At 45.3% G+C, this 22205-nt stretch overlaps 1 protein-coding gene across 1 annotated transcript in view; it reads right to left on the bottom strand.

Annotated features, from left to right (window-relative positions):
• Nucleotides 1-9465: 9465 nt before the first annotated feature.
• The window catches only part of mideasa (mitotic deacetylase associated SANT domain protein a), a 19657-nt gene continuing 6917 nt past the window's right edge, over nucleotides 9466-22205 (bottom strand). Inside the window, exons 3-13 of the mRNA XM_062551203.1 lie at nucleotides 21629-21868; nucleotides 20707-21031; nucleotides 19333-19399; nucleotides 18494-18636; nucleotides 17277-17380; nucleotides 16369-16444; nucleotides 15694-15782; nucleotides 14746-14868; nucleotides 13051-13176; nucleotides 12242-12441; nucleotides 9466-11182 (exon numbers count right to left, since the gene is read on the bottom strand). Coding sequence (XP_062407187.1) covers nucleotides 10864-11182; nucleotides 12242-12441; nucleotides 13051-13176; nucleotides 14746-14868; nucleotides 15694-15782; nucleotides 16369-16444; nucleotides 17277-17380; nucleotides 18494-18636; nucleotides 19333-19399; nucleotides 20707-21031; nucleotides 21629-21868 — 1812 coding nt within the window. The 3' untranslated portion in view covers nucleotides 9466-10863. The remainder of the gene's footprint in view (nucleotides 11183-12241; nucleotides 12442-13050; nucleotides 13177-14745; nucleotides 14869-15693; nucleotides 15783-16368; nucleotides 16445-17276; nucleotides 17381-18493; nucleotides 18637-19332; nucleotides 19400-20706; nucleotides 21032-21628; nucleotides 21869-22205) is intronic.

Below are 22205 nucleotides of genomic sequence, written 5' to 3'. Positions count from 1 at the left end.
AACGTGAGCTTACTTGCTCCTGTGGTGCTTTCTTTAGCTTCCCTTGGTGGAAAAAGAAACACTACCTACAGTATGATTTGTGAGCTAAAAAGCCATTTTTCTCTCAGAAGTGACCTCAAGTGTCATGCGGCTTTCTGTGCCTCCAGAAGAAATCGTTGAATGAGAAAAGAGTTGGCGTGTTTGTACTGACCAGGGTCAGTTTGCCCTCCCTTGCTTGCGGTGAGGTCAGTCTCTGACTCCGGTGTGGTTTCTGTGTTTCATTGTGTATTTAGCCTTTACCTGGAGTAAACTCCACTGAGATCTGAGAGAAAAGTAATACAAAAAAATAATGACTGTGTGAAAAGAAAACAAACTCCCATGCACACTCATTTATGACATTTGTACAGTACTAATGCATATCTTCATACAAATGGCAGGTGCAAACTCTAGGGGTTCATCTCTCAATCCATAGAGCAGTTTAATTGTACAACCCATCTACTGTATCTATCACGGCAGCTCATTTCTCAATGGACATTTACTGTTTTCGGCAATTTTTCAGGAATCAATCAACGATTTAATTGACCCTTTAAGATAAAGTGATATAGAGAGTAATGGCCGCATCTCTCTCTCTCTCTCTCTCTCTCTACTCATTAAGACCATTCAAGACACATCTGCATGTTGACATTTAATTCAAAGGCTGGCTTGACAAACTCAATTAGCTCAGTCATTGACAGGACACAGTGGGCTGCATATCGACTGACCCATCAAAAACGAACATTGCATTAACAGTACATGGGAGAGTGTTTCTGCACCATCTAGGATTCATTACTATTATGAGGGGGGCGAGAATTTGGCTTACCCTTTTGAATTTGATATCGTCACTGATTAAATCATTTCAAAGCGATTGAGAAAATGAAATTGTTTTTTAACTGAACTTTTAACTCTGACATGGTGCGTTGGCAGTATGGTGGGTTGAAAGTCAAGAGAGATCAATTGTTTTCCTGCCGAAATGAATGACCCACGATTCATCATTGAGCTTGAATACAAAGAGGGGACAATACTTGCATTGCCTTGAAGCAACAATAAAAGGCATCACCTACAACTTACTACTAAACTAAAAAAAGCACTACGAGAGCGCAGACCTCCGCCAAGTGAAAACATAACCGCCTCCTGAAACCAGACGGATCACTCCCAATGGCTTCTTCCTAATAATTTCTTCCTTGGGTCATTTCAGACCTCTCCTGAAAATTTCATCAAAATCACTTTTTTGAGTTATCTTGTGACAAACAAACAGACAGACAGACAGACAGACAGACAGACAGACAAACAAACAAACCCTGATGAAAACATAACCTCCTTGGCCCCCGAAACAGGTGGAGCTGGAGTACGGGGCCTCTGACCTGAAGAAACTCAACGACTATTTCACCGTTCTCGAGCAGAACCACAGGAACCTCCAGCAGTTCCTGCAGGAGAAGAGCGAGGAGCACCCAGTGGAGCTGAGGGCTCTGGAGAGGAGAGGGCAGAGTGAGAGAGAGAGGAGGCGCTGATGTCTGCTCTGATGTAAGACGGCCGTCAGCAGACAGAAGCTGATGAAGGAGCTCAAGAGCCAACCAGCTACACTGGTGATGAGACATGATTGCTTCCTTTCCTAGGACACTGATAACAGTGGCCATGAATTGATACTATATGTATAATATGTGTGGAGAACCTGCCTAAAGTCTTAAGCATGCTGAATCAGCACTGTGTACTTTCATGGCTACATAAACTTGAAGCTATGAAGTTTCAGAATCTCTTCAACATTTACATTTTATATTAGAGTACCAAACAGCTGGGTGGAACTGCCCTGAGAAAGGGCTGGTGCCTCCAGAAACACCTGGCCATCGCTAATGCCTCTCCTCAGATACTACAATGGTACAATGATTTCCTATTGCCCAAAGCCCTATGGTCAAGGCAAAAGTAGATGAGAGATTGACTTGGCTTACTGTTTGAAAACTTGTATCTGAGACATGTTTTTTTTCCTTTTCTTCAGGATGCTCCCAGCAGAGACATGGGAGCAGTCAGAGCAGCTGGACCTGAAACAGCTCGTGGAGCTGGAGAGGAAGGTCAGGGAGGCCAAGAAGAGGAAAGAGCAGAAAGCTCTCGCCAAAGCTGAGAAGAAGGCCAGGAAGGTAGAGAGGTGCAAGAGAACCTAAAAGAAAACCCAGAGGAAGCATGACCAAGTGAAGGCCCAAGCAGTACTGGCAATGCTGCATTTTAACTTTGGGTTGTGCCACTTCATCTGTTGAAGACTGACCAAGCCTCTGACCGGGCAGTGAAGGAAGCTCAAATGATAATTCTTATTTTTATTATGGGCCTAAATATATTTATATACAGAGTTTTTCAAAAATATGTTGTTTTTTTTACTTTAATACACATTTATATATTAATCTTGTGATTCTGTCTCTATTATTGTATTATATATATTATGTATATGCCTATGTCTGTGATCACCACAAGAACCTTACATGTAAAAGATGATGTGCCTTTAAAAAGCTGTAACGCTACATACATAAAATGGATGATGAATAAGTTAACTTTTCTATACTTCACATAGTTCACATAGTACTTATACGTATGGTTAGTTCACCTTTCCAGTTGAGGCACTTGCTTCAGACATCAGGGCTGAGGTGCATTCATGGATCCTGCTTGACTCCTGCATGTGAGTGCAGATGACTCTTGCACGATCCCTGCAAAGTGTTTCAGCACCCCGGCCAGAGACCTTGCCAGACATGTTCTATCTACCTTGCACCATCAAATAATTTAGAAAAGTCCTGAGCTTACAAAAAACCGTGACAGTGGCCCTAACAGGGGAGCCATGTGATTCCTGATTCATGCGGTGCATCCATCAGGGCCGTGGCCTCACGGGGATGCTCCATCAGGGCCTGCCAATGAGCAGTGGACAGAGTGATGACCCATAGTCCCCCGGGGCCACACGAGGGCTGCAGGAGACCGCAGTGAATCAGCACCGTAAATCCACTTTAGCATTTCATTCAACTCTCTCTTGCGCCCCCCACCCCTTTCTCTCTCTCTCTCTCTCTCTCTCTCTCTCTTCATCAGAGACCATGAGGGAATGAGAGTGTGAATGTGTTGTTGGAGGGGGCTTTGACTTGTTTACGGCATGGGAGAGAGAGAGAGAGAGAGAGAGGGAGAGAGAGAGAGTGTGTGTGTGTAAGATGATCAGAGACCAGAGATGGAATGAGAGTGTGAGTGTGTATTTGTGGAAGGAGCTCTGACTGGTTTACGGCTGATGTGCAGATAGCAGTGTCAGCATTGGTCATCACTAATGATGAAGAGACTGTGTCTGGCCAACTGACTGACTGACTGACTGGAGGGTTTACCTGCTGTGGCTCCTTAAGTGGTTCAACAGAGAAAAAGCACTGTAAATAAATAAACAAATTATTGTTTGTTTCACAGTCATTTTCTTTGCCGTAGAATCAACTAAATAATGTTGGTCATTCTCAATATATATAAAAGCAACAGATTTATTTCATTCAACTTTAATCAAAACGTATTCCAGCCCTTGTATCTAAATGGGTGGTGTACATGTACATGATTAGCCTAGCTCCACTGCTTTCCCACTTATCCTGATTGGTTCTGTTTTTTGTATAGCTACCTGAATCCAAAAGCTTGTTTCCCTGAAAAGTACTGCTTACCTCATCTTGCTTACTCTCACTCTCTGTCTACTGATTAAATCGCTTGTAATGCACGGGGCCAGTGCATATGTTAGCCTGTATAAAGTTGTGAATGTCCTTCCTACCTAAATCTGTCAGATAAGGAGATTACCAACTCAGAAAACAAAAGAAACTTCAAAGTGTCCTCCCTACACTGTCCGTCACAAGGGCAGTGTCTTGGACACAGCCACCCCCCTCGCCCCAACCCCCACCCCCACCCCCACCCCCAACCACACTACCCCATCTTCTAAAGGTGGTGTTTTGCTGAGCTGTCATGTTCCCAATTTTGCCCAGTCAGAAGTGATGAGTGTGTTGGCAGCAGCAGGCTCGAGGGCCACGTCGCTGCTCGATAGTACGTCTTTGTTGGGAAATGACTCATTGCTACAGGGCTACAGGGGAGTCACTGCAGGCGCAAAATGGAGCGCTGGTGTGGAAGCCCCTTTACTTTTCTTAAGTGCATTTGGCTGTACCTGCTGTTTGCCCCCCACCTCTCACCCCATACACACACACACACACACGCACGCACGCACGGCACACATGCACACACACACACAGACACACACACACACACACACACACGCACACATGCGCACACACACACACACACACACACACACATACACACACACACACACACACACACACACACATACACACACACAATCTGGTCCTCCTTCAATATCGGATTGAAAGATTGAAAGACTATGACCCGCGTTACTGCTTATGCCGCAAACCAAGCCTGAATCGATTTGGGTCTTAATTAAAATGGGTCACCTGGACACACGCGGAATGAGCCACTGCCAGAGGTCCATTTAGAGAGACAACAACAACAACAACAACATACATACATTACGACATACATTACAACAATGACGTTAACACAAAAAGCCAAAAGGCAAAAAAAATACGCTCTTAGAGTTAACTCTTTATCCACCGTTCACTGCTTATACTGTATGTTAAAATGATACATCAAAGCCAATGATGTCTCCTTAGGGTACAGAGGTATCATCTGTACGTGCCTGACAGCCATGTAAATGAGTCCCATTTCACCCACAACAGGTTGGAGCAGGCAGAACCATGTGTCACTTTAAAAACACATTTGGCTTTTTATGGGCCGCTGTCCCTGGGTACAAGTAGCACTTCTTCACTGAGAGCGCTCCCAGGAACCGAGAGGAGGGGTTGGGGAAGATGAGTAGGGTGAGTGGGGACTCTCCTCTGCTTCCCATCTCTCTCTCTCTCTCTCTCTCTCTCTCTCCTTTCCTCTTTGACAGCTCACACATCCACCCTGGCTGCCATTGTGACACTGGAAGTACCTTCATCTCAGAGCAAGTGATGAATCGACCAGTTTGCATCATTTGCATGGGACTGAGTTATAACTGCTGACGGAGACGCTATTCTGATAGCTGCAATTCAATCGTCCCGGCAGGGTGTGTGTGTGTGTGTTTGTGTGTGTGTGTGTGTGTGTGTGTGTGTGTGTGTGTGTGTGTGTGTGTGTGCGAGCAAACAAGCAGCCAACTGTATGTGTGTGGATATTTTTTATGAGTGTGTGTGTGTGTGTGTGTGTGTGTGTGTGTGTGTGTGTGTGTGTGTGCGTGTGTGTGCGCGTGCGCGCAAACAAGCATTCAACATATGTGTGTGTGAATGTTTTTTTTATGAGTGTGTGTGTGTGTGTGTGTGTGTGTGTGTGTGTGTGTGTGTGTGTGTATGTGTGTGTGTGTGTATGTGTGTGTGTGTGTGTGTGTGTGTGTGTGTGTGTGTGTGTGTGTGAAAATCCTGGAATCGTGGTTACAGCCTTCAGCACCATGGACAGCGGTCAGGTGCAGGCCTACAAAAGCCTTGTGTAGGTACAGTAGCCTTCTGCTATTGGCTTTGCCTACGTGCCTGAGCATTACAGTAAGAGCATGCACATGACAGTTAGGCACAGTGTAGGGCAATCTGTAAGTAGAGAGCTGTTCTGGGATGCCATTAGTAGAGACACAGGCTAACAGCATTAGATACAGTATGGGACAATTCTCCATATGAAAACAATCACAGGGCCGTCTACATGAGGTGGTTTTGTTTCTGCAGTAGGAGTACATGAATGTGTGGTGAGTGACAAATGCGAAGTTACGTAGGCAGGGAACAACACCACAAGTAGGGGAGCAATAGACCAGTTGTGTCATGAAGTCTGCAGAGTGGAATATACTGTACGTATGCAGATGTTATGAGCCTGGTTTGATTTCAGTACACAACTGCATTTTCCTTCCCTCATTCAGTAAGTATATGAGATAAATATTGTATTGTATGCACAATACACCATGTGCATTACGAACATTGGCATGGACAGAATGTATTGTCCTATGCACAGCGCAGAGTCCATAGACTATTGACATTTGATTGATTAACAAGGGACCAATCATTGGAAAAACAATCCCCTGAAAGAGTAATGCTCATGAAAACAAATCGCTTTAACGACAGAAATGAGCCAATTGGGCTACACAGGGCAAAACAACAGCACAGAAACACCATAGAAAGAGTAAGTAAGGAGCACAATGATGTTAAAGGAGACATAGAATGGAAACCATTTTTGTCTTGGTTTCCATGAATTAGGAGAGGTTGTGCATAACCATCCATGAGGCATGGTTGTGCCCTCCTTCATATGAAAATGTTGAACTTAGAAATAGGCACAAAAAAAATTGTCAAATTAGAACAAAGCCTGCTTGTGATGTCAGATATCGCAAAGCCATTGAAGTTCAGTTGTGGTTGCCAAGGAGGGCGCCATTTAGTCAAACGGACCATTTCAATACCCAGCCTAAATATAAGGTTTTAATTGGGCTTGTAAAATTGCAATTGAGTTTATTTTTTATGAATCAAAGTTAAATATATATACTATTTTAACATCAGAGAACACAGTGCAATAGCCTACTCAATCCATTCTATGTTCTCCTTAAGTTACCGTTTCTTTTTGGGCACATATAATAAATGCTTTATAGTCAACACATCGTTGGCAACATCCTTGTGAAATCTTTCTTTTAATTACAGAATGTGTCTCTTTAAGGAACTTGCCCCATCCTATAGGCAATTTCCACTATAGGCCTACAGTGCAGCTAAATGAGATTGATAGCACTTAATACGTGCCTAGTGATTGGCACATTAAACAGCCAACTGATCTCTGAAATCTAAGTTGACATTGACTTCAGGCACTGTTGGGTTCAGGGTCATTTTCTCCATTTCTCCTGAGTAATTGAACTACCAGAGGGCAATAGACCTCCATTACTGTGTAGGTTCCCACCAGTCTACTTACCGAACACTGTACCCCCAAGATCTTTCTCCCCCACTCTGCTTTTTTTATTTCCACTTCAATCATCTGTTGTCCCTGTCCATCCTTAAGCTGCATGCTACCTCCCTTTAATGGGGGGACATTAGCATCCTATAGCCTGCTCGCTCGTGATGACATTTGATCCCCACTTAGCCCTTGATGCCTCTCTGCCCGAGTCCCAAGAAGGCCGTGTGCTAGCCTAGCGGGCTCCCTTTGGGACCACTCAAACACTCTCTCCAATTCTCTGATCCATCTTGTCATAAAGGCTCCATTATAGCGCCAGCGAAATGGCAGCGCTAAGTGAAGACGCCTCGTTTTTTAGCCTGCGGGAACAGAATGATACTGACAAAGGGACAACCAATGGGGCTAGTATAGACACACAGTTAGTATGCTAATCAATACGACTGAGTCAGTCATCAGTTGTTGACACCAGGGATGTGAGTGATGAAAGACCATGTGCTTGGGGCTCTGGGCCTGACATTGCCTAAGGGGCCCTCCGCCATATGTGGGAAGGTTAGCCAGATAGCATGTGTTCAGTGTTTGATGTTTTTAAAAACATCTTAGAATGCAACACTGGGTGGGAATGGGGCGTAAGTGTGTGTGTTTTGAGTGTGTGTGTGTTTTGAGTGTTTGTGTGTGTGTGTGTGTGTCTGTGTGTGTGTGTGTGTGTGTGTGTGTGTGTACACACCCCTGCTAAGCTTCGCTTCAATACAAAACATTTACCATCTTCAGCTGGACTTCCTGTTAGGTGACCTCTTGAACCTGCGGCATTGCTAAAAGCCATGCTCTACACATAGTCAGACAGCCTTGTCTAAAGTGGGAAGGAAGCCGTCTAGCTGAGCAGGCCATATCTCTGAGTGGTCGTTGGCACAAGGATTGTCTGCCTTGGCAGGAACTCTCCTAGTCTTGTAGCCTACCTCTCCCACCACCACCACCGCCACCGCTGCTGCCTCCACCCGACTTTGCAGCAACAGACCGAGAAGGCGTACTTGCCAGCGAGGGGAACGCCAGTGATTAGCGCCAGATAAACTCCGGCGTTGTTTTAAATGCCTGTAATCTACCTCCTGTCCGGTCTCACAATTACCAAAAGTGCTGTGCTCTGCGGAGAAGCCGTTGGTGCCAGGGATATGCAGGCAGTTTAGAGGCACAACTCCCCATTCGCCATCTCCGGCAACATTTTACGAGACAAAATATATGACAGTTAGGCCCAAGATTTGCGACAGAGCCTCTCATCCTTATGTTCTGCAGCCACATGCTACATATTTTACAGGAATATAAAATATGATGTCGGTGATGTCATATGTGGCTCATAATTAGGACGCTGTATTAGAGTGCTGTACTTAAAGGGACACTTCACCGATTAGCATTAAGCTTTGTATCTTTAGAAAACCAGTCATGTTTTTGAATGGTCGTGCATCATTCCCTCAGTTTACCTTGAGATGGGAGAAATATGGATTTCAATGAAACCCATGAATAGGACTTCCTTGATGATTTTTACATCATTGAAAGCAGGAAGTCCAACATTGAAATCCGTATTTCTCCCATCTCAAGGCAAACTGAGGGAAGGATACACAACCATTCAAAAACATGACTGGTTTTCTAAAGATACAAAGCTTAATGCTAATCGGTGAAGTGTCCCTTTAATGCTGTTTCAGTTTTTCTCTTGCTTGTGCCAATGCCTTTGAAGTACAGCTTTGCCAAACCTGTGCTGCAAGGTTCATGGGACAAAATTGCTGTTCTAGTGCCCCCTACTGGGCATTTAAGTGTACATATTTTATGATGAAATGAGTTGATGACTATGTTAACTGCAAATGGAATATTTCAAAAGAAATATCTCCTCCCATGATCATTGATTCACTATCATAATGAATACATACACACACACACACACACACATATATATATATATATATACATAACATAGCTCAGAATTCAGAGCCGATTTCAACTGCAGCCTCAATTACTGCCTTTTCCCACCATCCTTCCAAGACACACACACATGCTAAATTTAATGTGTGCTTATCATTAGTCCATTATTATCATCTATTCATTTGACTGACATTTTTTAATCAAAAGTAACTTGCAGACATAAATGATTACAGGGGCAGTCACCCCAAAGCAACTTAGGGTTAAGTGCCTTGCTCAAGAGACAGATTAATTGAATTGTTGGCAGATCCCAAGTTTAAATATATTGGTTTGTTTGGCAACCAAATCATCAGGCCTCAACATTTCTAAAAGTAACTTTGCAGTGTCTGCAGAAAAGAGCAAGTAAGAGAAATTGGGTTTTATTTCTTTTCTTTTCTACTAGGAACTTTATATATTTCCGTGTCCCCTTATTTTTTGGGGCTCTGTATGATTCAGTGAAAACTTGGAGAGATCCTCCCTACTTTTCCAGGTCTGGAAAGCAGTGGTCAACACATTGACCAATTTCAAACTAACGGTTTTGTTGATGTCAAGTAATGAAGAGACAAACACAAGTGTAGATAATGGCTTTTAATCAAAATGCATAACACTATCCAAATAGCAGTTCTTTCTTGATTATACAAGCGATTAATAGCATTTGTTTTCTTTTTTTAAAAAAAGGGGGAAAAACAATCACAATCAATTTGATATCACACCCTCTCAGACAATATAGAGGATGTTAAAATATATCAATTTACACCATATATACATTTTATAGTCAAAAACATTCATTTCAAGGTCCCTTAATCATATAGAATAAGTATATATATTTTTTAGAGTTTAAAAATCGTTAAGTATAAATCTAACAATGTGCACAGAGAGTTGGTGTTCCTTTTTTTAAAGTTCAAAGTTTTAACCAAGGAATACAAAACAAACACTCAACAGTTACTTTGACGATATCCGACATCCTTACTGTATGTTCCTGAGGACACATGCAAACACATTCTCCCACATGCACGCCCACCCACACACACACACATCCACACTCACCCATCCACACACACACACGCATGCGCGCACACACACACACACACATCCTCACATGAACACTTCCAGTACCAGCACATTCCGCCTTAACTTTGTGACGAGCCCAAACACATCTTCGTCCGTCAATACCAGTGAATATAGATGAACAAACTCAGGTGCCCTAGATATCAGAACAACTTTGGCAGTCTCTTTTGGACAACGAAAGCATGCCGAGGCCCTTACCTCATCAAACGAAAACAGAAATCAAAAACAACAAACAACAACAGCCACGTAATGCAAAACAACTGGAAGACTGAAAAGCGCAGATCTCCAACGGCTGCCAAAGTACTGTGTATTGTACGCATACTGTTTCGATGTGTAAAGTAACCGGACATGTTGTAAACCGACACGCTAAATATGGCGACTCCTCAAAATGAAACGTGAAATGGCGGAGAATCAGTTAAACCCGTTTGTTTGAATCCTATGGAGTGCAGACAAACAAAACAAACAAAAAAAGGATTCCAAATAAAGATTGTCTAGTAAAATAATAATAACAATAATAAAAAAAAACAACATCAAATAGACAAGGCACCCAGTTTTGGTGGCTAGTCCTGCAGTACAAAAGTAGTTGATTTTTCTTTTCTTTATCAATTTGTGTTCAGTGATGTGAAGGCGATTGTAAGGCAAAGAGTCTCCAACGGGGCTTCTATGCTGGACAGGGGTGACCGATGCGTCGGCCAGTCCTACGAGGCCTTGGTGAAGCGCCTTTGTTGTGGTAGGCTTTTTAGGCTGCTGTAGGTCAGTGAGGTTCACCAACTCCCTCAAGGAGTTCAAGTCAGTGCTCACATGCAGTTTTCAAAAGCCGGCGGAGAGTAGGGAGGGTGGGGGGGTAGGGGAGGGGGGGTGCTGTGGTGGTTGTGAAGGTCTGTGCCCTGGCCATACTCTTCCTCACTGCCAGTCTTCATCATCCTCATCCTCCGCCGTCTCCGACGACTCCCCGCTGCTGTGGACCACGCGCTCCCTCCCCCTGCCTCTCCGCTCCTCCTTCTCCTCCTCCATGCCGTCCTCGTCTTCGTCCACTCCTCCGTTCTGTGCCGCTGCGGCCGCCGCTGCTGCTGCTGCTGCGGCTGCTTCCTCGGCCCGTTGCTGGGCCAACGCCGCGGCGGCGCGCTCCTCTTCCTCACGGAGGCGCAGGGCGGCGGCCTTCTTCTCCTGTTCGGCGTGGCTCTTCATGTGGGCACTGCGGCTCTTCACCTTGTGGAAGATCCTGAAGGTCAAGGGCAAAGGTCACAGGTTTAGGGCTGTATTCTAACGATCTGAAACGCACGGTCTGAGGCGGACGGTTTAAACACACTACGTTTTGGCTAAGGCCAGTCCGAAAATGCCACCTTTAACTGCGTAATAATTCGCCAGACACCAGGCCCTTTGTTCAAAAGGATTGTTCTTATGTTTCTTAATGGGTGTGTTTTTGGCGTAACATCAATTAAACAAATGAAAGTAACACCTGTCATTTCCTTTACGCAGCGCAACATCAAACAGCGCATGTCAGTATTTAGACTGTCAGCGCATCTGAAGGAATCTGCTTGTGTGTGAGTACAGCCTACATGCATCTGCACTCGCCTATTATTTGAACTTAGGAAAAGTGAAACTTACATCACCATGGTCTCATAGGCAAAGACAAACCAGTTCTACAGTTATTTACTTTCACTTTTGACTGACAAGGGGTTAAAAGCGCAAACTTGAGAAAAATAACAATGTTCGAATGACTGAATGGAAATCCTAAGGATATTTATCCTGCAGATGAGTCATTGCCTGGGACTCATTGCTAATAAAAGGGCTGCTTACATCTCGTTTAAAAGAGCTGTGCTTCATACTGTATGCGCCTAGATTTGAACCTGTATTTTTTGGTCAGTGGTATAATGATTTTTAGTGAGTGTAAGATAGTAATTTTGGATCATGTGCCTGACAGCACCTATTTTTTTTTTTAATTGGCACAACTGTGGGCGCAATGTTGGAATGCATAGCCAAAAATCTATCTCTGCCTTGGATGTAGGACGGGAAGAAGACTTGTGTTGTGCTTGGCGCGCTGTGTAAGATATAGCCATTACTGTATGCACTAGTTTGATACAGTTTGCTTTCTAGACATTTGTTCCAAACTCTGGTATGTGGTCAGTGTGTGATCTTTGAAACTCAGCGACAAACTCAGCAACACACACACACACACGGTATTACAAATAAACCATGCACACACACACACACACACACACAAACGGTATTACAAACAAACCATGCACACACACACACACACACACACACACACACTTGCCTGCCACACTTCTTGCAGGGGAACTCTCCCTCCGGTTCCTGTGGACCCTTGGGTGGCGGTTTGCTCTTCTTCCCGGCCGGTTCTGCGCGAGGCTTCCGCGGTGCGCTGCTGGGAGGAGCCTGAGTGGGCGGTGCTCCAGGAGGCCCCTCCTCTCTCCGCCGGTCATCTCTCTCGGACTTGATCACAGACTCCGCCGATGACTAGTAGACAAACCAGGGAACAAGAAACGTAGCTCATTCACTTAAGGGTTAATTAAGTATATTTTTTGAGGGGCTTTATTAGTGGGCCTTATTCAGATAAGACTGTGAAAGTGACAGGAAGTGAGTGGGAGAGAGAGAGATGAGGTGGAGTGAGTAAATGACTGTGGGGGGAAACCGAAGACCCTGTGGACCCAAATGTGCTACAGTGCCAGAGCTCTACCCGGCCTCATTCCCTTATTGCTTTCTGGATCACACATCGAAGGTGCGTTCAAATTTGGCAAACAGTGGCGAACGTTCATGGTGAACACGGTTACATTTGAACGATTTGGTGCTAACATTCCATTCTAACGGTAACTGCATTGTTGACTTCATCAAGCTCACATCCAGTTGCACTGTATGTCCGCGGAGTACTACCTCCTCAGACTGTTTGCGATTGTTCGAAAACGTTCACCGAAAACTTAAGGCTAAGGGAAAAACTGTGGAAACGCATACCAGGTTTTCTCCATTGCCCAACAGAGGGAGATATTTGTTACATGGCCAAGTTGCACATGACTCTTCAATGGATCTCTGCAAGGATACATGTACTGTATGCTGGCATGGGTCACTTACTTTGTCATAGTTATGGAGGTTGTGAATCACTCTGGACAGGTCAGACTCGTTGGTCCGCTCGTGGGTCTCCTGCCAGGTTTTGTTGTCCTGAGTCTCATCAGAGGTGTGATGATATCTGGAAATGCTCTGTGTTCATGAACAGACAGGGGGAAAAAAAACAGACTAAATTTAGCACAAGAACCCACATGCTTGCTTTTAGATCATTGCTCAAAAGAATGCTCAGTATCTGTAATAGTGACCTAGTTGAGTTCATTTCAAAGTGGAAGGTTCATCAAAGGTTAGAATGTACAAGAGGCAACATAACCGCCTAGCTGGTAAAAACAGGCATTTGCCATAAACTCCTCAGATAGAAGACATAGATGGAAATTGTTAAAGTATGCTAGAAAAGTCTTAAAAAGGCATTTCCACCAAGGGTTACTCTAAACATAAGATTCCCTTATAACTTAGCAACCTTGCCTCTACACTCACAAGGATAATATTTCACAATCTAAATCAATAATCTAACAAAATTACCTCTACTCTTAGTCAAGTTGCTGTCGCTAATAAATACCCAGTGAATTTCTAATCAAATTAACCCCCGACTTTAAATTTAAAAAGGATGTGGGAAGAAAACATATGAACAACAAACTCTGAAATTGGTATCGATCCTCCCACACAGAAGCACCAGGGCATTGAGAATGTTTTCACAGCTAGAAAGTAACTGCAGAACAGTCAACCATAAAGAGTCTCCGAGCATTACACTGTGGAATGCACACTGGGTTTCCAAGGCTCACCACACACACACGCACGCACACACGCACACACGGACACACGGACACATGCACACACGCGCACGCACACACACACACACACACACACACACACACACACACACACCTCTTTCCACAGAACCAACGACTAACTAGCTGCTTACTGTCTGCACCCAACGGCTCACACTTGCACTCCTGGCATCCTGTGATTCAGCTCTGATCATGTCAAAGTGGCAAATGAGATTGACACCAAGCGAGTGAGTCAGAATGAGAGTGAATGAGAGAGTGTGTGTGTGTGTGAGAGAGAGTGTGACAGAAAGAGAGAAAGAGAAAGAGCAAGAGCGAGAGAGAAGGACAAGATTATTGTATCAAATTGTGTGAGATAGAGAGAGAGAGTGAGAGAGAGAGAGAGAGAAAGAGACAGAGACCGAGAGCTGATCCAGAATGACTACATACTGGGAGGCTCCTGTGAATGGAAGAGTCATATTTGAACCTCTCTGTTCAGCTCACTCTGGTGTGGGCTATAAGGTGTAGCCTCCCTGACATCAGACACATCACCAGTCTCCCTCATCTCAACACACTTTAAACTAGTAGAAGGGGTGTCACTTGCGCTCAAGCCTTGTCGGTGCTCACAGTCCAGGACAACAGGATCAGAAACGCTGGCTGGGCTACTTCTAATAGACTAACCCAGAGATGACCGGAGCACTCAGATTACTAAATAACTTTTTTTTATTGTGGTGCACTCTTCCTCAGAGTCAACAAGTCACCAGTCTCCCTCATCTCAACACACTTTAAACTAGTTGAATCATTCAACAGCACTAGCAGCCACTCCCTCTAAATTATTCATACAGTTTAGTGAGTGACACAAATAAAAAGGCAACCAAACTGGACACCATAAACAGCCTGTGTGGAAGTGGGGGACGAAGTGCTTGGCGTGATATCTGACCTCGGTGCCGTGTTCCTCCGGGTCCGGCGGCCCGTAAGTGAGCGTCCCGTTTCGGCCGATCTTCACCTGCTTCTTGTAGGTGTAGTAGAACTCTACACACTGAGACACTGTTTTCGTTTGCACCTGTGAGGAAACACACACACACACAAACACGTTGACCACAATGCACTGATGTAAATAAGAACATGCAGGACAAGCCAAAAGCACCCGCAAGTCACAAGTTAAAACAGTGCACAGATAACACATGAGACACCATTTTAGTTTGCACCTGTGAGGAAACACACACACACACACACACACACACACACACACACACACACACACACACACACACACACACACACACACACACACACACACACACACACACACACACACACACACACACACACACACACACACACACACACACACACACACACACACACACACACACACACACACACACACACACACACACACACACACACACACACACAGATGTAAATAAGAACATGCAGGACAAGCCAAAAGCACCCACAAGTTAAAACAGTGCACAGATAACACGAGACACCGTTTTCGTTTGCACCTGTGAGGAAACACACACACACACGCACACACACACACACACACACACACACACACACACACACACACACACACACACACACACACACACACACACACACACACACACACACACACACACACAGATGTAAATAAGAACATGCAGGACAAGCCAAAAGCACCCACAAGTTAAAACAGTGCACAGATAACACGAGACACCGTTTTCGTTTGCACCTGTGAGGAAACACACACACACACGCACACACATGTTGACCACAATGCACTGATGTAAATAAGAACATGCAGGACCAGCCAAAAGCAACCGCAAGTCACAAGCTAAAACAGTGCACAGATAACACATGGTGGGACCAAACACTTAAGAACACAGCAGGGCATACTGACCACTTGTTGCACCATGAAGAAGTCCTTCCGGTAGGCAGAAATGCCCTTGTTGAAGTAGCGCTTTTCCTCCTGACTCCAGTTAGCAGAGCCTGCAGACACATGAGATCACACACTTCATGGAGATGTTTGCGTGTGTGTGTGTGTGTGCGCGTGTGTGTAGTGAAAGGTATGAAGAGAGAGAGATAGAGAGAGAGAGAACTGTGGGGGGCTAAAGTGAGTCACAATGATTCACACAAGCAGTTGTACTACAATAAAACCTAAGTGTGCTGGCATGCTGACGGTGTGTGTGTGCGTGTGTGTGAACGTGTGTGTGTGTTTTCAATGATTCATACAATCCAACATAGACTAGCCAAAATGAGTAGCTAGTTGTGACTAGCACTCTATCCTGCAGTGATGTGGCAGATAAGGAAAGCACACCCCATACTAGGTCTCATCCCCAGCGCTGACCTATAACCTTTTGTTTACTGACAAACCTGGGTAAGTTCATCGAGAGAAAGTGGTAAACCTCCTAATAGCAGATCCCTATGACTTCATTCTCCTGACTAAACAAAGCCAATAAAAGCTCTTCTTTTAGGAGTTTTATCACCACCTACCCAGATTTATCCCCTAACCACATGTGAAATACCTCCCCCCCTATCTATGCCAAGCTCGTGCAAATGTGGTGCTGTCTCTCACCTGAGTAGTGGTAGTCTGCTAAAGGGTGGCCTTCTGCATACATTGGGTTCTTCAGCAACAGCATAGCAAGTGTTTCCTGAAAGGTCAAAGGTCAAAGGTGAGAGGTCATAACAACACCATCAACGATGATGGAAACCACATCATCTGACATCACTGCTCACTTCTTCTACCTTTTTACACACCTTTATGTCAGATTGAGATGCTTGCTGTTTAAAGGTACACTATGCAGTTTCAGGTATTTTTGGCGACTTTGGAGCCCCCCCCCAGCTGTCAAGATATATTTAACCTGGCCAATGCAGCTGATTCTGAAATTCTACTCTGCTTTTGTAAATAGTCTACTTCTCATGCCTACTTCTCAGTTTCCCCTGTACACAATGAACATGCTTTAGTTGTGGAGGCGATGGATTATGCATGGCTGGTTCTTTCAGTAGTGACTCGCTACGACTATGCTGTATGGCTATCCTAGGTGAACGATTCCCCTATTGCAAATTTGTTTACCATCAAATTGGCTTTGTAAAAGTTATCTTAATGCGAATATCTTGCATAGTTCACCTTTAAAAATGATTGTGTTAAGAAAATGAACTAAACAGAAGATATATTGCAAGGTCACCAACAAGGAAGTGGGACTTCTACTAATGGCATACAGTACCATGGTATGTTAAGCCAGTTAGTGTGTGACGGCACCTGCAATGATGACTAAAGGCTAAAGTCCCTTGGAAACCAGGCATGCAGGTGCATGGGAAAACACCTACACTAACTATTGTGCAACCTGAGTCAGAGAGAGAGAGAGAGAGAGAGAGAGAGAGAGAGAGAGAGAGAGAGAGAGAGAGGCAGAAATAAAGAGGGGAGAGGAGGGGAGGTGGGCTTGGACTCATCGCTGAGTAAGAGCGACAGTGGGGCCTGCTCACCATGACGTCACCCTTGCACTCGTGCAGGCAGTGCAGCGCCAGCTCCTGATTGGTCCCTCCTCCCGCCAGCACGCTGGAGCAGGCCAGGCTCATCAGGTCGTCCACTAGAGGGCGCAAGAGAACAGGTTCCAGTGCGCGTGTGCACATATGTCTGTGAGTGTCTCTGTGTGTGTGTGTGTGTGTGTGTGTGTGTGTGTGTGTGTGTGTGTGTGTGTGTGTGTGTGTGTGTAAGAACACAAATGCTCCAGTGGGGCCCTATGGGCACAGGACAGCTGCACGTGAAGCACTTAAACTGCAGCGCCACTTCAATTGTTATTGTAACTGGCTTAGAGGGAAGTTTTTGCTTTGGATAAACCAAAGGCCTGTTGGTCTGCCGCTGCAAGCTGTGCTCTGTGCTAAAGGGGCCGCCACTCTCGCCTCTGGCATAGCAATGTGCGACTGAACAGCTTCCTGGCTTAGCACGTAGCCCACGGCTAAAACTTTTAGCAAGGACGTGAACTGGAAATTCCAGGAAGTCTTGTAATGTGTATGTTAATCTTTCACAGGGCAACAACATTCGGAAGTAGGCTGTAAATAAGGAAGGGTAATATAACGACGGCTACAATTGTGCACAAAGGCTGCACACATTCAGGGAAAAGGTCTTGGATCTCAAATGAAGTTCATCTGAAGTCCAACAGCATAACTGCATCTTTCTTTATAACAATTCTAATACCATTTTCTTTGTTACGAGATTCAGATTTTAGGTGATAGATTATGCCTTTTAAACTCTTAAACTTTCACAGACATAGAGGCTAAAATAGTTCCCAACTTGTGCTAATCTCCATTCAAATTTCCAGATAAAAGGGAATACCACTCCAGGATCATTTTAAATCCTCACTGATAGTTCATGCCAATGAAAAGACATTACTCAACTTGAACGGTCTCCATGACAGCCTGCCATAAAAAACAGGAGTGGCTCATAATCTCACTGGCCTTGAAATTAATTTGCGATTGATCATATCTGACCACGATGACTTGGCCGCAGAGAAATATGTTATTAATTTGGGAATGTTTGCATTTCTAAACCATTTGTCATTTCCAGGTTTTAGACACAACCTCAGGCCCAATCATGGATTCTAACCATACAAATCCAGAACAGCACTACAAAAAAAAAAAAAAAAAACTACTCTACAGTGTCCCTTTGACCTTGAGGCTCACACCCCTTGACCTTGGCTCACCTCGTTCGTCCTTGTCCCGGCTGGACGGGGACTCCTGGAGCGGGACCCAAACCAGATTGGCCTTGTGCTGGTCCTGCTGGGCCCTGGAGCGGTCCAGCATCTCCGGAATCTCCGCCTGATAATGGAGCCCAATGTTGATGCGCCTAAAATAGTGTGTGTGTGTGTGTGTGTGTGTGTGTGTGTGTGTGTGTGCGTGTGTGCGTGTTAGAAAAAGTGAGAGTTGTGTGCAACATTATGTGTGATGTGCATGTGTGTGTGTGTGTGTTTGTGAGTTTTTGGAGGTGTAAATTTGTGAGAGACATGTTATGTGTTTGTGTGTTACAAGGGTGTTTGAGAAAGTGTGAAAGAGGGAAAGAACGAAAAGACAGAAATATGTTAACAATTAATCCGACAAATCGTTTTCAGCTTTAAGAGACAGGAGTGTTGTTTCGACATGCCAGCACACCACAAATCAACTAAATTGATCTGGCCTAAGAAACGTGACAAGTGTGTGTGTGTGTGTGTGTGTGTGTGTGTGTGTGTGTGTGTGTGTGTGTGTGTGTGTGTATTATGAGAGAAAGAGAGTGCAAGAGCCAGAAGGAGAGAGCCCTGGAAGGTCGGAGTGAGTCACCATGATTCACATGTGTAGTTGCACTACAATAAAAAGCCTTCTGCTTTTCATAGGGGACAGGGTGGAGGTGGCGGTGGGGGCAGTAAAAACTGCTGACAGTTGTTCAAGGGCCCTGTGCCTGCCTGCATGTTTATGTATGTTTTATGTGTAAGGGGAGGAGGGGGGGGGGGGGGGGGGGGGGAGAGAGGGAGAGAGGGGGAGGGGGATGATTGTTGTTGTTGTTACTTACGGCTCTAGGCTGACAGGTGTGGCTTCTCCAATTGGGGGGAGCACAGGGGGGGTGAGGTCTGTACTGCCTAAAATACAGCCGAGAGAGAGAGAGAGAGAGAGAGAGAGAGAGAGAGAAAGAGGGAAATGTAGAGAGAGGGGGAAAGGAGGGAGAGAGAGAGAAAGGGAGGGAGAGAGTGAAAGGGAGGGAGAGGGAAAGAGAGGGAGGGAGAGAAAGAGAGAGGAGGAGAGAGAGAGAGAGAGAGAGAGAGAGAGAGAGAGAGAGAGAGAGAGAGAGAGAGAGAGAGAGAGACATGACGATAAGATTCATGTGGACTGACTGTATCTGTCTGTGTGCAGCCTCTGACCCAGTCTGGTCCCCGGGGGATTAATGTCCAGTGGCCGCACATGGAAAGATCTAGCCGACAGAGAGACAGCACAGGCGGGGGGGAGGGGGGGTCACTCTGATAAATGAGCCCAAAGACAGGGAGAAGGGCAGGGGAGGGGAGATATGGGACAGACAGACAGGCCTCGAGATGAAAGAGGCAGACTGCAGACTACAAAACACATTTGCCTTGTCCAAAGGCAATGTCTGTGAGATATGGGGAAAAAAATAATAGAGATAATCCAGAGACACAAAAAACAAACAAACTGGACAATTAGAAAAAACAACATTTACACCCACACACACACACACACACACACACACACACTACTGACACAGGCCCGAAACATGTCTAACGTGTCCCATACAATATATTGATCGCCAGAGATATCCATATCATGACAGATTCCTCTGCCCTTGTGACTGACCAAAGTCTTTACGTCATGACTAGAGCTTACTAAACGAACCAGCGCAAGTTCAGTTGTAGTGAAAAAGAAGAAACTGAGAAAATGGCTGACAGTGCAAAGGCTCTGCATCTGGCTGTAGCGTGGAATATAGATATTTCCTGCTTTCTGCCTTTGGAGTATTTCTACTTCTACATCTACCTACATGTCAACTGCTAAATTTAATTATTGCATTGTTTTTGTTTGCATGTCGCTTTGGACGAAGACGTCTGCTAAGCAACCATAAGCATAACCATAACATGTCATGATACATCACAATTTATCAAGTAGGGCTGCTCGATTATGGCAAAAATCATTATCACGATTATTTTGTTTAATATTGAGATCACGATTATTAAACGTGATTGATTACTCAATGGTTTTGGAACTATCATCCATATTCAAAGTTTACATTTTTAAACATTTTAAATTGAATTTTAAATTTAATCCACGCACGTACGCACGCACACACACGCGCACACACACGCACACACACGCACACGCACACGCACACACACCCACTCACACAGACCCACACACCCCCAGCCCCACAAAAAAGGCCACTCACTGGTGGAGCGCAGGAGACTGCGCGTGGCGGACTTGGGCGTGGGCGGCGGGGGCAAGCCCTGCGAGCCGGCGGCCGCCATGGACGAGAGGAAGGTGGAGAAGTAGAGCCCCGAGCCCTCGCGCACCGGCGACAGGATGGGCGGCGGCGTGTAGGGCGGCAGCGCCAGCGGGTTGTCGCCGGGCAGGCGCACGGGCGAGCGCAGGTGGCTCTGGTAGGACGAGATGCTCGAGTAGACGGACGGCGCGATGAAGTTGCTCACTTTGGGCGGCGGGATGAAGAGCGGCTCGGGCCGCGGCCGCCGCTTGGACTTGGGGCCGTCATCGTCCTGCGCGGGAGGAAGGAAAGGACAACAAACCAAAGCTCCGTTGAGTCTTTTGAGTGTGTGTGTGTGTGTGTGTGTGTGTGTGTGTGTGTGTGTGTGTGTGTGTGTGTGTGTGTGTGTGTGTGTGTGTGTGTGTGTGTGTGTGTGTGTGTGTGTGTGTGTGCACGCAGTAAAGAGGGTAAGAAAGACACTGTCGCGTTTTGAGGATTTGCAAGAGTGCATTTTAGGCATTCCATAAAAACGTGATTAAAACACAATCTAAAGTCCCAATTAGTCACTGGCCCCTTTTATTGGCCTAGTGTGGCCACAGGTTTGGATGAATACAGGCAGGTCTCAATTAAAAGCTTGGTCTAGTTTTTAATGGAAGCTTTTCGGTTGTGCAAAACCTCTTAAAGCCCACCAGATCTCCAGCTTGAGCTAGTTCTGCGCTGCTTAGATCATGCAACACAGAAATCAGAGTAGACGGCAGAGCTTAAAACACACATTTTCCACTGATAAACGGCAGGTGTTAGCCAGACTTCGTAAGTGTTTAAACTTCTACCACTGTAACATTATCAGCCAGTTAGTTCATATGTACAGTAGTGTAAAGGTGAGCCTCACCTGCCCCAGGTTGTCTGACGCGGTGTTCTTCAGTGACCGTCGACGCGCCACAATGACGGAGGGCGTGTGTTTGGCGGGGTAGTGGTGCCCTGCCGCCTCCTGTGCCCCTGCCCGACCGTGCGCCCAGCCGGGGCCCAGCTCCCCGTGGGCCGCATCCCGCTGCACGGGCACCGAGACTGGGATGACCAGAGGCACCATGCCCCCTCCCACGCCCTGCTTGCCTGGAGCACCGTCTTCCGTCTGTGGAGGAACAGAGCAGCACATCTTTTGTATTTTTGTATTGTGTTTTAGAAAACCAGTCATGTTTTTGAATGGTCATGCATCATTCCCTCAGTTTGCCTTGAAATGGGAGAAATATAGATTTCAATGTTGGACTTCCTGCTTTCAGAAAAATCATCATTTTACATCATTGAAAGCAGGAAGTCCTATTCATGGATTTCATTGAAATCCGTATTTCTCCCATTTCTCAAGGCAAACTGAGAGAATGATGCATGACCATTAAAAAACTGGTTTTCTAAAGATACAAAGCTTAATGCTAATCGGTGAGCTGTCCCTTTAAGTTACATTAGTCATTTGG

This window comes from Sardina pilchardus, chromosome 12, assembly GCF_963854185.1.
Source record: "Sardina pilchardus chromosome 12, fSarPil1.1, whole genome shotgun sequence".
Taxonomy (NCBI): domain Eukaryota; kingdom Metazoa; phylum Chordata; class Actinopteri; order Clupeiformes; family Clupeidae; genus Sardina; species Sardina pilchardus.
The sequence above is the reverse complement of the archived record's forward strand: the minus strand, read 5'-3'. Positions and strand labels throughout refer to the sequence as shown.